The following is a 15648-nucleotide window of genomic DNA, read 5'->3' on the forward strand; positions in this document are numbered from 1 at the left end:
TCTTGTCCATTGGCATCCTCAGATTACTCCACAGATGAAGATGGGAATGCCAGGCTTTGCACTCTTGGCAGGATTTTTGCTTTCGGGAAAAGTAGTGGTGCTTTTCCAAATGCCTGACCGGTCCAGAAGAGTATTGCAGCCAGTCCACCTGTAGCCTTTAGCCATTGATGCTGTCTGTGCCACCTTCTGGCAGCACCAACTTCTCTCATACCAAGATTCTTCCGGTTGCAGTCAGAGGTCACTTTTCAGCAACATAGGTATGGCCCCAGGTTGTTGCCATGCTTGTGTGTGTGCCTGCCTTCACACCTACAGTGCAGTGGAGGAATCCCAATCAGAAACTATTCTGGTTACCTATGATAGATGAGTGCAGGTGTGGGAATTCACAGGATCTAGTTACCCCATAAGGACACAAACTGGGATTTTAAACAAAACAGTGAAGAGGATGCTGGTACCCTCCCCCCTCAAAGACTTCTCTTCCTCAGACAGTCGCATTCTGTCACCTACTCCTTATAGTCCCATATGAACTAAGGGTCGATTCAGCCCAAATTGATTTGGTATATGCTGAATCATCCCAATCCCAATAATGGGATTGGGATTTGGCAAGCATTAAGATTTCCAAACTGATTTGGCTCCATTATACCCTGCATAGGAGTTCACCTCAGCCGAAGCATACCAAATGTTAGGGCCAAATATTCTTTGAAAGAGCAGCACCTCTGCTGGTGAGAGGGCTTTGCGGCCCAAAGGGAGGCTGGCACAGCTGCGCTGCCAGGGGGGGGGGGAATTTCCCTTCTCTTTGGGCCACAAAGCCCTCTCGTTGTGGTGAGAGGGCTTTGTGGCCCAAAGGGAGGTTGGGGCGGCTGCACCGCTGGCGCATGGGGGGGGGATTCCCCTTTCCTTTGGCTTACACCCTCACAGGCCCTCCTGCCTGCCATCCCCTTCAATGCCCATTTTTAAAATGGGCTTTGCTCCTAGTTTTATTTTAATTCTTTATATTGTTTATTGTGATAGTCTCTCCAGCCCACTGAAGAAGCAGAAATCTAACAGAACAAAGTCTAATGGATCTTCATGTAGATTACAGTATGACATTTAAGACAAGATTTCAAGCTGCTTTGAGACTCCTCCAGGTAGCAAAAAAACGGGTATAAAAAAAGTTTTCTTCTTCACAACAAAACTCCACATGTCTCTCCTCACCCCTTCCCATGACCACCTGTAAAAGATTACTTTCTTCTCATTTTGCAAAAAACATCTTTAGTTTCACCTACAAATATGACATTTTGATAAACAGTTTATTTTATATATTAAATATATATAAAAATAAAAAGTACAGAAAAGTAGTTGCAGTAATGGGTACTGATTTATCATGGTGGTGGTTGTTTTGAAATTGACTGATTCTAAGTACAGTTTTTTTTTAAACTGTACTTTAAAACTACAAGTCATTGTGAGAAACTTACCTCTCCCTGTCTTAAGCATAGCTCTAGACAGATGCAATCTCGTTCATTGGGAATTTATTCCCCCCCCCCATTCTTTCAGCTGATATTAGGGCTGAATTTGGCAGGAGAAGGAAGTCAAATCATGAAGGTGTCTTTACATGGGTTGCCTTGTCCCTTGAACTGGATGCTAGAAATTACTTCACTTAGTTCCTGCAGTTTCAATTTTTTCCATAAAGCACCATGAAGGTATTCTGCAGTGGGAGACACATGCTAATTGTTTCAGAAATCCTTGAAACTAGTGCGAAGGATGCAGCGTTACCCTAGTGTGTAAATTTATCCCAGTGTTACCACTGGCGAACTTTTAAAAATTAATTGGGTAAGGGGCTAAGAACAACCAAATAAATCTGTGCTTGTTGAACCTATGCTCATTGTAATGTATACTAGGCTGTTAAAGTAGCCTTCAGCACTCATGGAATCACAACTGCTCATACAATTCAAATACCCTTGGAGTTCACACTAGGCTGTGAGTCTGCCAGTGGTCCCACTTGTTCCCATTGCAGATCACAATGGACTTTTGAAGTATGTAATGGGCAAAAGCTTCCATAAGAACAGTTCTCAGGGGCACGGTCACTCTGGGAGGGGCCTTTAGAGCAAGTTACTTTCTCATGATGTGTGGATTCGGAGGGACTCTCAGAAAGCACCTTTGTCTGGAGTGCCTCTGGCAATTCTCAGGAGCCCAGGGACAAATCACTGAGAACACAAAAAGCTGCACAACAAGATCAGTTTGCTTGCAGAATGTGATGCTGTCGTTCTCTGGAGACTGTTCACCCGGGCTATACCATGGAACTGGTATCTCCAAGTTTCTGGAACAGCTGCAACAAGAAATCATTCTTACCAACAGCTCTTCTCTAAAGGATTATACAGTGGATTGAAAAAACAACCAAAATAAGCATGTAATCACAAATATATGACAATTGAACTGCACTGGTTTCTTAAAAGAGGAGGAAGTTTATTTCGGTTTTGGTTTTTTTAAGCTAAGAAGAAATCAAGGAGGCTGCAGTAGTTCAAATTTGCATTCCCTTGACTCTGTATCACTGTCAATGGGTCACCATCAATGTGAAACATCATGACCCCTTGAATTTTTCACTGTTATAGGTGAAGCATCTGAGAAAGAAGACTCCCCCCCCCATCTCCTCTTCACATCATGATCTGCTTCTTCAGAAAAAGATGATGGCAGGAATTGGCAGGTGGGCCCACTGGGTGCCCAGAGAGAGCGTTTCTCTTTCTTCCTCTCATACCAGATGCTTCAGACACACAGTTCACAAGGTGCCCAGTAGCTGTTAATCCCAGAAACTACGCTTCCTCCCTCCACCATGTCACCTCAGAGGCATTCTGAGAAGAAGAGTTGACAGGAAGCACGAGATCCATTTTTTGAGCTTAGGTGTGGGGAATTTGGGAACCCGTTGGCCCTACCCGGGATATCAGTGAGAATACCATGGTGCTCCAATCAATAGATGCAATTGAAATCAGGCTTGAGAGAATTTAGTGTGCTTGAGCCCAGTTCCAAAATGGCCTCTCCTTTTCGTAGAACATACTGTGCCAATTCCAGATTGTGTATGTGATATTCTCCAGACCTAAGGAGTCTGTTCTCCAATTAGTGCTTTGGTTGTGGGAAAATCCCATTTCCTAGTATTTGTAAATATAGCACACTAACCACTCAGACTTTAAATGCAATTTGAATACTGTTTGGCCTGAGGTTATATGCTGTCAACTAGTTACATTGGTCCACATTGAAGGCAGTTTAATTGTTTGTATTGAATTTCTATGGTTGTTTTTAAATTAGCTTGTTACCCACCCTGAGCTGACCAGGGAAAGGCAGGATAGAAATATATTCATCATCATCATCATCATCATCATCATCATCATCATCATCATCATCATCATCTGCTGTTTTTCTAAGCTATGTGCTAGCTGCTGCATAAATCATAAGTGATCACAGTCTTTTAAATTTATATTTCAGTTGGGGAAAATCTAAGCCTGGCCACCTGTCCTCCCACAGCATCACACTATAATTTCATATCTTCTTTCTTTCTTCAGATGTGTTACTTACTATGCATTCATGCTCTCCAGTCCTGGAGCACACATAATACACAATTAAAAGAAGATGAGAACAGTGAAAAGCAATCACCCTGAAGAGTACCGTTTCCCATCTCATGTGGAATCATAGATTCATAGAAGCATTGAGTTGGAAGGGACCTCCAGGGTCATCTAGTCCAACCTGCTGCAGAATGCAGGAAACTCACAGATACCTGCCAACTCACAATGACCCCAATTCCATACCCAAATGATCTACTCCCCCAAGCAGAATTTCTACCCAGTCGGGCCTGGAAGAAATTTACCTCCAACTCCAAAGTGGTGATTGGCATTTCTCTGGGCATGCAAGAAAGGGCCACAAGTAGCAAGCTCAGATCAGTCTAGCACAGTGGTTCTCAACCTGGGGGTCGGGACCCCTATGGGGGTCGAATGACCCTTTCACAGGGGTCACGGCAGGGCAAGCAGCTTGCCTGGGGGGGGGTGCCATCCACACAACAGCCTTGCGGGGTAGATTGAGATAGAGTGTTCGTATGTCTGGAGCAGCAGTAAAGAGCAAGATCGGCATGGTGGGACAAGAGGCAGAACTGAACTGAGAAACCCTGGGGGGAAAAACAATTTATATACAATCATGAACAATGGATCTTCACACCATTGTTCAGTTTCGGTTTAATTTCTGTGAAAGAACACTTGCAGAATTATATGGTTGGGGGTCACCATAACATGAGGAACTGTATTAAAGGGTCACGGCATTAGGAAGGTTGAGAATCACTGGTCTATCACTACATTGATGCTAATCATAGCTCTAGGTTTAGAACTGTATTCCTTGAACAATTCATTCACCATCATGAAAGACTCATACTGGCAGCTTACAAAACAGTAAGATCTGTGTCACTTCTACAGTTGCTTCTTTTATCACTACCTTCCTGAACCTGCTATTCCCCTTAGCTAGGATTTTTCCTTTCCCATAGGAGGATGTGATCCACCCAAAGTTGATTTACCTTGCTCAAAAATGGGATATTCACCAATGATCCCAGGAATCCAAAGGCAATTGGGAAGAAGTTTCTGATAATATAGAAGACTTTTGTTAGTTACTGCTAACAAAATGTTTAGCTTCACTCTCTCATTCCTCCATATGCTAAGTGCTTGTCATGTAGGAAAAAGCATGTACATCTTAAAAGTACACAAGGAGCCCAGAAGAAAAAGGTACAACCCTCCCCTTGCCTACCACTTTTCCTCCAGCTGAAACTGGAACTGACCCTGGAAGAGGGACAACTGTTGCAGGGAGGCAAACTTCAATGGCTGACTAAGTAGTTGATGTGTGATGGTTGTCAGCCTAAATATGTTGTATCTGATGTTACATTTGGGGAGGTGAGGGTGTAGTCCATAAAAACCTATGCTAGAACAAAGACGTCTCATTCTTTAAGGTGCCACCAGACATCTGTTTGTTTTTGGGTTGAGCCACACTTTATCTAAGCTCCAGATCAACATATCTACCATGTGGAATGTTAATAGATGGGATCTGGGAGGTCTATGCTCAGTATTCCCAGATGCATGTGAATCTGATTCTGACCAGAACTGCAGAAGAGGGGAAGAAGGGCAGAAATCTCCCCACCTCCCCCCCTTTTTTTTCCTGATCTGAAACTGCCCTGGGAAATCAATGTTTACCCATCTGGGAAAGTGACATGTACTGATGGCTAACTATAAGTGTCTTCAGCAGAGCAAATAGCGGCTCCCTGGAGTTGTTGCAGGTTGGGGGAAAGGAACAGTTTAACGCCCTTCTGCTAGTGCCTCCCTGTGGAAAATAATAGCTGTACGAAGGACTGATATAGCACTGACCAACTGGGAAATGCTCCTTCCTCCATGGCCACACCTGCCTCACCAATAGGATTCCCAGTTCTCCTATTATGAGGGCATGCTCAAAAGTTAGATCAGAGAGGTGTGTGACATTAGCCTTTACATCAGGCTTTCTGCCTGTCTATTGAATACCATATCCTGATTGCTCTGCTTAGTATTCCTGCTTGCTTGAGACAAGGACATCCATGACCTTGGCCTGGCCTCTGTCTATTACTCTTTGTCCACAGAGCTCAGTGCAGCACACATGGTTCTCTCCTTCTCCATTCTGTCCCCACAGTCCTCCTCTGAGGCAGGGTATGCTGAGAGAGAGAGAATGACTGGCCCAAGCTCACAACACCCCAGTTCAATAGACTGTTTCCCTTAGAAGTTTTAGTGGACAAGTCACCTGAAGAGGTTGATGAAGCCATATGTCTCCAGCAGCATGCCCAGGACAGGCCACTTAAGCAAGACAATGAGTATGCCTCCCAAAAAGAAAGAGGTTCCCTTCAGTTTTTGCCTTTGGAAGAAGAAGCCAAAGGTCCTCTTGAGTCCAATGATAATGGCCAGACCAGACAGGAACAGGATCTAGGAAGGAAAGCAACAACCCTCAAGGCGTATTCAGATGTACTGCAGACAAACAGTATAATCTCTTATGGATCCGAGGAATGAAAGGTATATAGGATCCCATGCAGTGAGCTGGAAATGTATGACCTTTATATCCCTTTTAATAATTCTGCTTTCTCTCTCACTGGAGGATAATGTGCATTCTCTGGTTTCCCTTTCCTCCACCTAGAAGGAATCCTTCAGCCATCCCATTGCTGCCATAGGCAGTTTCTGGCCACATGTTAATGTGACACATCACATTTTTGCAGCTGCATCTTACTCATTTCACATAGTGTCCCACACCCTTCTCCTTGCCTCCTATACTGCGTATAACAGCCAGTGCCCAGAGCATAATTCTGCAATTTGCTAAGATTATCTGTTCAGATCATGCAATTACAAGCTCAAACTGAAGCACATCTGCTTGTAAAAGAGTCTCTTTGGTTAAAATGGAATCTGTTTACAAATAAGTTTGCTTAGCTATGGAGCATAAGGGTTTCCAAGTGTAATGATCCTTGAGTTCTAATGAAGCTTTAAGATCTGTGACAAAGAAGCACTTAGTTTTTTTGTAACAATATGAAAAATCTTCTTATCTGCCCTGGGAGGGGGAAAAATCTGGAGGTTTACAAGAACTTACATTTCCAAAAGCGAGCAGCACTGTGTCCATGTACAACAGCATTCCAAAAAGGAGGAAAAATGCCCCAAAGCCCACAAGTCCCACACCAATCTCTGCAACACATGAAATGAAATAATAATCAGAATTGCAGCAGTCTGAAGGGACACATCTGGGCAGAAAATGTCCAGGCGAGGCCCCTTCAACTGCTTGCTGTGTGGTCTGTAGGACCTGGGCTTCACGCTCTGCAGGGCACAGATTAGAGGTCTGAAAGACTGTGTTTAATTCTGTACACAGATTGTTTTGTCAGCCACAGGAATAGGTTACCTTGGTCACCTCCCTGTGCTCATGCCACCCTCTGCAGCCTGGGCAGACTTGTCAGCCATCCAAACAGACCCAGCTGGGCAGTCTTCCCTTTGCTTCACTGCAGTGGAATACGGACATCAAGGCCCCTTGACCAGAGATGGGCTAGGTGAAAATGGTTTGGGGACTCTTCAGCCTATCCGAACTGAATTGCTCATGCCTAGTCATGATCCCTCCTGGGCCAGATGCAGACTCAGGAACAAAGCCCTCAGAGGGTGAAGAGGAGGAGCTAGGAACCTCTGGGGGAGGGGGAATCAGGGTGCTCACCAGATGAGGTGAGCATCACCAGGTGAGGATCAGAAACGCTGGACTCCACACACTTGATTAAAGGGCCTGCTTCTGAAGCTTCCAATCAGGAGAAGCTGCAAACTTGCCAGAGCTTCAGGTGGCTCCAGAACTTGAGATGGCTCTCCCCTTCCCTGTAGGACAAGGCTCTCTTCTAGCCCATTGGGAGTGGGGAGACAGCAAGCCCATGAAGTGACAGCAAACACTAAAGAAATAATATGTCAGGCCTGCAGCCTTGCTCTTGGTTTCTGAGCCTGATCACTGGTCTGTTAGGGGTAGTTCTTTGCAGGAGAGGGTCTTGGTCTGCATGAAATCCAGGAACAGAATAGTCTCCCCCCTTTTCAGAATATTTAAGCCCTTAGGCAGATTAGAAGGTCTGGCTGGTTCAATCAGAGCACAGGGGCCACTGGTAGGGTTTCCAGCATGCAGGTGCGGTACAGAATGCTCTCAGAATCACAGCTTATTTTAAACTATAGAGATCAGTTCCCCTGGAGGGGTAGTCAAAATGTGGCCCTCCAAATATCCATGGACTACAACTCCCATGAGCGAATGCTGGCAGGGGCTCATGGGAATTATAGTCCATGGACATCTGGTGGGCCGCAGTTTGACTACCCCTGATTTAGGGAATGGATTCCATGAGATTATACTCCACTGAGTTCCCTCCCTTCCCTGACTCCTGCCATCGCTATGCTCTGCCTCAAAGTCTCCAGGAATTTTCAAACCAAGAATGGCAATCCTAAATGTGTCACCATGAAACCTGAAAATCTGGAATCATCCTGCTCTGGACTGGGTGCGTCCTAGTTCTGGAGGAGACCTCAGCCAGCTCCATTATCCAGCCACTAAGACAAAACGCTTTCTCCACCCACTGGCTCTGTCTTTTTCATGGCCCATCATGCTTCAGCCCCCTGTGCAGTCTGCTGATGGTGTGGCACTACAGCACCCCCTGCTGGCCAATTCTGATATACAACGAAGTGCTCACAAAAGCTGACCATAAAAAGCTGGAAGCCGACTCCTTTCCCCTGAGAACAGAAGCAAAGAACTTTGCACAACTGCTTGCCTGCAGTTAAAACAAATAGTGCTAACACTGTAGGCAATAGTGTAAGATTATGGTGACATGCTCTAAAGGACAAGCTGAGTAGGCAAAGAGAAACCCTGATTAGACTCAATCACACTTGTATGGTTAACTTGACTATGTGACTAACTGGGTGACCTCTCCAAAACCTGTGGGAAGTAATCCTACTCACTCTGGAGCTCCGTGATCTCTATCATCTTCGCTGCTGTCGCCCCAGAATTGCTAGATGTTCATTTGTCTGTGTGTCAGGATAGGGCGAGGTGAAGAGGAGGAGAAAGCACCCTACCTTGCCGGTGAACCTTGGAAAGACCTTTGGCCTTTCCGCGTCACCCTGCAAATCATTAACCTCTTAGTAATGAGACAGGATAGTCATTCAAAGATACCAGCTGGTCACTGTGAAGACCCCCAAGTGTGTGTTGGGGGGGGGGGGTGATATTGCAAGGCTTGTTCTGTATTTTCTGTTTTCCTGCTCCAGGAAAAGATCCTGAATAGCAGCAGACCATGGAGTTTTCCACAGTTTTTCTCCGAATTTCCTTCATATAGTTTTCTAGAATTTGACATCAAATTTGTGCCTGGCTCTCTGCACATGTTGTGTCTGAATGGCAGTACTGAGGATTGTCTTCATGTCAAGCTGTTCACATTTACTTCAGGGGCACTAGCAGCCATTCCCGCCTCTCGTGCTTTTTTCGGAGGCACAGGTGGCCTGTCTCGCCCCTTCCTTGGTTTTTTGTTTGTGCTCATCGCCAACCACCCCCTCCCTTCCTACCCCTCCTGGGAGAGAAGTGCCCAAGGGCTCCCCTTTTGCTGTGTGGCTCATTCCCCTCCCACAAGCCTTCTTGGGAGCAATGCAGGTTAAAAGGCAGCTTGGGGAAAATGGTGCCTGCTTGCACCTTTGTTTTAAGTGTGCCACTTCAGGCAAGCATCCTGTGCCATCAGTTTCATCCCTCTTTTCCCTGCATGCAGTGCATGTTGTTGTTGTTGTTGTTGTTGTTATTATTATTATTATTATTATTATTATTATTTTGAAATCCCATTACTTACACTAAAAATCCCATTAAAAAAAATCCCATGGACTTCTATGTTGTAAAACTGATAAGGTGTGTTTGTGTGTGTGTTTTGTGTTTTGTATTTTATATTTTGGGAAAGCTAGGAGAGGCTGCTGGATGAAATTAACAATGTTGGTAGCCTCCCTGCCTGAAACTGACCATGGCTGGATTTCTCTTCATGAAATTGAGAAAGAATATTCAGTCTTGCTGGAAGGGGAGAGGGGGAGGCAGTGTGTGTGTTGTGCTTGTAGTAATTTGGAACTAGTAAAGGTAAAGGTATCCCCTGTGCAAGCACCGAGTAATGTCTGACCCTTGGGGTGACGCCCTCCAGTGTTTTCATGGCAGACTCAATATGGGGTGGTTTGCCAGTGCCTTCCCCAGTCATTACCGTTTACCCCCCAGCAAGCTGGGTGCTCATTTTACCGACCTCGGAAGGATGAAAGGCTGAGTCAACCTTGAGCCAGCTGCTGGGACTGAACTCCCAGCCTCATGGACAGAGCTTCAGACTGCATGTCTGCTGCCTTACCACTCTGCGCCACAAGAGGCTCTAATTTGGAACTATGTTTAACATAATCTTGTTTGTATTTTTTTTAAAAAAAACTACAGCAGGGATGTGATGCCAGTCAGTCCACCATTCCTGCCAAGAGTACCAATATCGGTAGCATGGAGATAGATTGTAATCTGGGGCTAGTCCAGGTAACACTTCAAGAGTAGCAACCCTGTCTTCAAGAGGTCTTTCCAGTGCCACTGGCCCAGTTGCAGTAAGGAAGGGATGTTGTTGAAATGCCCATTTTTAAAACAGGGAATATCTCTAGCGGATGATTACCTGGCAAGGATATGTGTCTAAGAATTCCCACGTGACATGCCATTTTGTCTTCCAGCACTGACTCTCCAGTGTAGAGAACATGGCTCTTCCTTTTCCTAGCAATCCTGTGAGCTAGGCGGAGTGTGAATGGTGAGATTGCCCAGTGAGATTGCTGGCTGAGTGGAGATTGAAACACTCTCCACGCCTGGCCTAGTCAGGCTTGTCTTTCTGATCTAATTTCATACATGCTCTGCCCATTTACCTCAGGAAATATTTTTATGATGTGTCCTCAGCAGAATTAGTTTATTTGAGGTCTAGGCCTATTCCAGAAAAGAGACTGAATTATGTAAGCTGCTAGTGGAAGATTTCCATTGCAGAAACTGATTAGAACTGTAAGCTCTGTTGCTGCCTAGAGGCATTTGCCTGCAGACCTGGGCTGAACCTGCACTGACATTTCCCCCCGGTGTTGATTCTGCTGAATTCTCATCGATCTGAACCCAGATCTTCCAACAGACCTGCAGCTTTCCTTTTCCCCAACCTGAGGGAAGTCCCACTAAGACGCTGCCTTCTGCACTGTATTTTGTCCCAGTTGCCAGTTTCCTGTCTCCTTCCAGCTTGATTGGGGAAACTAGTCTGTGTGTGTGGAAAGTGGTGAGCACGTGAAGCTTCTGCTGGAGATTGCTTTATTTCCTGCCTTTTGTCTCCTGATTCTACAGCCAAAGCAAGCCGGGGTAGGGGCAAGTGGAGCAAAAGGCTGCTCATTTCTTTTTCTTTTCTTGTGTGTGTGTGTGTGTCGGGGGGGGGGGGGAGGCATCAGCATCAGGAGAGAATGAGTGGGGGCAAAAAACTACAAATCTCCATATCTCTGCTTGTGACAATAGAGGAATGGGCTTTTGGAGAGCAATCACTTAAAAACCGATCCAATAAGGGCAAAAATTAAACTTGTGAGGGAATGGCAACTGGGAATCTGAGTTTTCCTGCACTCTTTGAACTAACACCCTGACTAATCAGTGACAGACTTCCACACTACATCAGTGTTGGAGGTGCAGAGAAGGGAAAGGCACTTAATCTGGCAAAACACCGACATCTTTTGTTAAATACAGCAAGTTATATCCACTTCTGGATAGCACAGAGAAAAGGTAGTGTCACTGCATACTTGATCATGGATGTTGCAGAGGGAAATTTAAAGGACCCAAAATCAAAATGGAAATTAAATGAGGTACAGAGGGTTTTTTAAAATTCAGGCTCAGAGGGGCCTAGTGCAGATTCAGCCCTGGAATAAGGAACGTCAATACCTTCTGTTGGATATTAAAAGAGGCAACTTAATTTATTTTGGTGCTATTGATCAAAGGGGATCTGCGACTCCTGCAGGCCAAAACTTCATCTATGTATCATTAACCACTTGTGGCCCACATCATAGCTAAATCTGCAAGTAAGGACCACATGAAACCTCAGATCTGAGGCACACCCCAGGTTCGTAGAAAAATCCAAAAAATTAAAAAACTATATGTTGTCATTGTTAGGTGCGAAGTCGTCTCCAACCCATCGCGACCCCATGGACAATGATCCTCCAGGCCTTCCTGTCCTCTACCATTCCCTGGAGTCCATTTAAGTTTGCACCTACTGCTTCCGTGACTCCATCCAGCCACCTCATTCTCTGTCGTCCCCTTCTTCTTTTGCCCTCGATCACTCCCAGCATTAGGCTCTTCTCCAGGGAGTCCTTCCTTCTCATGAGGTGGCCAAAGTATTTGAGTTTCATCTTCAGGATCTGGCCTTCTAAGGAGCAGTCAGGGCTGATCTCCTCTAGGACTGACCGGTTTGTTCGCCTTGCAGTCCAAGGGACTCACAAGAGTTGTCTCCAGCACCAGAGTTCAAAAGCATCAATTCTTTGATGCTCGGCCTTCCTTATGGTCCGACTTTCACAGCCGTACATTGCAACTGGTAGGGGATATATATGGTAGGGGATTAATCCCCCCGAGAGAAAAGTAGTGTTCTCTGTGCAAGTGTATATAATGCACTTACCTCCAGCATTTGTTGGCAAGATACGGGACTGGCACTGGGTTCAGTGGTGGTGCAGCCTGGGAGCCTTGCTGGGCTCAGCAGTATTCAAGTCAAACTTTATTGCACTAGGCCATAGGCAATAGTAGTGACCACGCAGTCCAGCAAAGCCCTTGAGTCATGCTGGACTGGGTGAGAAAGTGGGGGAGGGGGGACTCCCCTGCATGCATCACAGCCCCATGCTGGAAAATGCCCAGGGTGGGGGAGGAGGGAAGGAAGCCTCTGTGAGACGATCTGGAGCGACTCCAGACCAGCTGCCAAGAGTGGCGGGGGTGGGCTCAATGACTGCATGGGCCGCAATCCTCCCCATGCTCTGCACACATTATACTTTATGCATTCCATGGTTCTTCCATGGTTCTGCTGGCATGTGTGAACAGTACAAAGGAGACTGCATTCCAAAATCCAATTTTCAGATGAGTTGTGGTTTATTTGAGATTCCTGGGGCATCAGGGGCAAGGTATTAATTCTCTGCCGAGTGCATTTCTCCCAGGACCCTCGGCTCTCTGGTCTGGGCATATGATCTTGTCAACAATCTACTTGGGGGAGGACAAGCCAAGGCACTTGCTTTACAACTCAACTGGCCACTGTGCTGAGCTTGGGGTAGGGCAAAAGAAGAGAGAAATAAGAAAAGGACACAAGGAAGAGCTGTCTGGGGCATCCCATGATGGCCAGCCTTCTCTGTTGTTCCTCCCCGCTCCTGGGAAGAATAAGAACAGACAATCTATTTACAAACCATCAATTTTTATTTTATTTGCTTTATACAAACTTGCAAGGTACAAATGCATTTTGTTTCGTTTTCCTTGTGAGAGATTTGACCTTTTGAAGTAGCTACATCTAGAACAAATGCTGCTGGGAGGGAATATTAAGCAAGCCACAGTGGATTTTAATTACTGGAAAGATTATCCCTTGGTTTGGTGTGAGGAGCCCCAAGCTGCTGACATAGGTTTGTTTGTTTGTTTAATAACAAGACTGCTAGTTTATAATTGTTATGATCTAAGGTCACTTTTATACAAAAAAATAGACACTGACATCACATTGCTTCTTTGATAGGTTTTAGATCTAACACTAGTAAAATTTTGCTCCAAATAATGTGCATAAATAATGCAGGTTTTCTTGGTTACAGGTGCAGCCATTGGCATATGAAACTGTTATCAAAAGGAAAAAAAGACCCTTAAAACAAAACATGGTTCACAATACTGCAAAACTGTGACCCTAAATGTATTCTGCTGAGAGCTCACAGCTTGTAACCTCAAAATGCTTAAAGTGATATTAGCAATACTTGGTCACAAGTTCTATCTAGCAATTACTTGAGCGGAGGGCTGGTGAGAGGAGATGGAGAATATTCCTGGATGTCTTTTGTGCCATTTGTTTCAGCCTTCCTAAGTGGCAGAGAGGACTGCTAAATTTACGGGGGGAGGGAGACCAGCAGGGACCCTGTTTACTTTCTCGACAGAAAGAGTCTCCCAAAGTGTTGCAGTCCTTGCTTCAGCCCCTGTAATTCAGACACAGGTAAAGCAGTTCCACTACGATACTGTGCTCCCCTCAAGATGATTGCCACGCCTTTCTCAACAGGCATCCAAGTAGGGCCCTTATAAAAGTCCTCAAAGCGGGTAGAATGGGGGAGGCTTCTCTGTGATTCGGGGCAAGGGGCAGCAAGGAACAAGCCGAAGCAGACAATCTTTCAAGAGGTTCACTTCAAGCTCCTTCCTCCCCCTGTCCATGGAGCTACCCTCATGTTTTAATATGTCAAGGAAGCCTTCCCAGCAAGGCAAAATGCAAGTCCCTCCTGAAAGGCGCACCTCTTCCCAATGACACAGGATGTGCAGAGGTAAGGACAGCAGCTGGGAGAGTGAGAGCAGCGAAGGAGGAGGGGGAAAGCCCAGTTGCTTTGCAGGGGGAACCACATCCAAACACATTCATGTGAACAAGAGGGAGGTAAAAACAAAGTGGCATTGGCCTTAAAAAGCCACCTCTATTGCAAGGATCCCGCAGGGGATAGCTGTGTACCAGCGAAAGACAATCTTTGTGGTCCCTGATAGGCTATGGGCCTATAGTCTTCATATCACGTATCTTCCAGGCCAGCACCTCAAGCACAAACTTAGCATCCCTAGATTCAAACGAACCTTGCCAAGTAGCACCGGCTGAGGAGTGGGCCCAAACATACAAAATGCCATCATATCCAACAACAGGGAAATAAATGCATCATTCCTTAAAATTGACAGCTTTTATTTATTTTAAATAAATTTGCTTTTCAATAAAAGCAGAAAAAATATATATTTCTTTAAATATGTCTTCTTTGTAATTATTCTACTAAACTGCCCAAAGTGACTCTGTTTTCAGTAACTCGGTGGTGGGGCTGACTTCGGGGGCCCCGCACACAGAGGAGGAAAGCACAAAACAAAACAGTGTGATGAAAAAAGAAAAAACACACACACACACACACAAACACACACACATATAAACACAGATCACGGTATATAAATCCCATAAAACATATATTAAGGCATGTAGAGGATAATGAAGGGTCAGCTTTAATGAGCTAAAAATTGTTACTTTAGAAGCAGAGCCAAGCAATTGCCTAAAATCTTGGAATGTCACGTGTATCGCTGGAGGAGAGAAAGAACTGAAACTCTGGTTCCTGGAGTGTTCTATATATTGCTAAAAGGATAATAATAATAATGATAATAATAAAAAGGGACTCATATTTTCTGCTGGACAGGGAGATTGGGAATGTTTCATATTTAACGGCAGCCAGCCAACAATTCTCCGTTGTGATATGTGAGGCTAGTTAGGTATTACTATTGGCTTCTACAGACGGGGGAATCTCAGAAGGGTCTGAGATTGCTACTTTGGTGCTAAAAAAAGGTGCAGGAAGCGGTGCCATGCCAGCACACTTCAGAATTCTCTAGCATGACCAAAACCGGCAGGAATCATTTCGAACAAATCGTGTTTGGCTTGCAGAGACTTTGCTGAGGCAGCCTCATCCCACAGATATGCCCTTAAATTAGAACTACATAAAGGGACAACCTCAAGTCTTGGCTACCTTTGGAAGAGGTCAGTCTGCATTTCCCCTCCTTTTGATTTCATGAAGAGCTCGTTTGATCCATCAGGCCAGCCTAGATATAGGCATGGCCAAATCCATCTCCGGCCTGCTGCAGTCACATAGAAAACAGGTGAGGTCCAATTAAGAGATCAAAAAGATTCTGTGAAGATCATGTCCACTGAGTTAAAATCACAGAGTTGGAAGGGACCTCATGGGTCATCTAGTCCAACCCCCTGAACTATGCAGGACACTCACAACCCTATCGCTCATCCACTGTAACCTGCCACCCCCTTGAGCCTTCACAGAATCAACGTCCCTCTCATAGTTGCCTCCCTGCAGTTAGCTCCTTTGCCATTTTTCTCTTAATCATATTCCAGTACTGAAATTCAGCCTGGGTAGGACAAAA

The 15648-nt window shown here is 45.3% G+C and overlaps 1 protein-coding gene across 1 annotated transcript; it reads right to left on the bottom strand.

Annotated features, from left to right (window-relative positions):
- Positions 1-1267: 1267 nt before the first annotated feature.
- On the bottom strand, positions 1268-8594 carry GOLT1A (golgi transport 1A). Its single transcript, XM_077334642.1, has 5 exons — positions 8463-8594; positions 6595-6686; positions 5764-5942; positions 4523-4586; positions 1268-2302 (listed from the first exon to the last, which is right to left on the bottom strand). Exons 1-5 carry the CDS (start codon positions 8485-8487, stop codon positions 2264-2266), a joined length of 399 nt encoding a protein of 132 aa, XP_077190757.1. The 5' UTR covers positions 8488-8594; the 3' UTR covers positions 1268-2263.
- Between the last annotated feature and the right edge of the window lie 7054 nt (positions 8595-15648).

The sequence above is a fragment of the Paroedura picta genome, chromosome 4 (assembly GCF_049243985.1).
Source record: "Paroedura picta isolate Pp20150507F chromosome 4, Ppicta_v3.0, whole genome shotgun sequence".
Taxonomy (NCBI): domain Eukaryota; kingdom Metazoa; phylum Chordata; class Lepidosauria; order Squamata; family Gekkonidae; genus Paroedura; species Paroedura picta.

Coding starts and splice junctions, on each gene's coding strand:
- GOLT1A (XM_077334642.1), bottom strand. CDS start 8,487: ATGATAGAGATCACGGAGCTCCAGA. Junction 4,587..5,763: donor GGCTTCATCAACCTCTTCAG/GTGACTTGTCCA, acceptor CTATATTATCAG/AAACTTCTTCCCAATTGCCT. Junction 2,303..4,522: donor ATATCCCATTTTTGAGCAAG/GTAAATCAACTT, acceptor TTCTTGTTGCAG/CTGTTCCAGAAACTTGGAGA.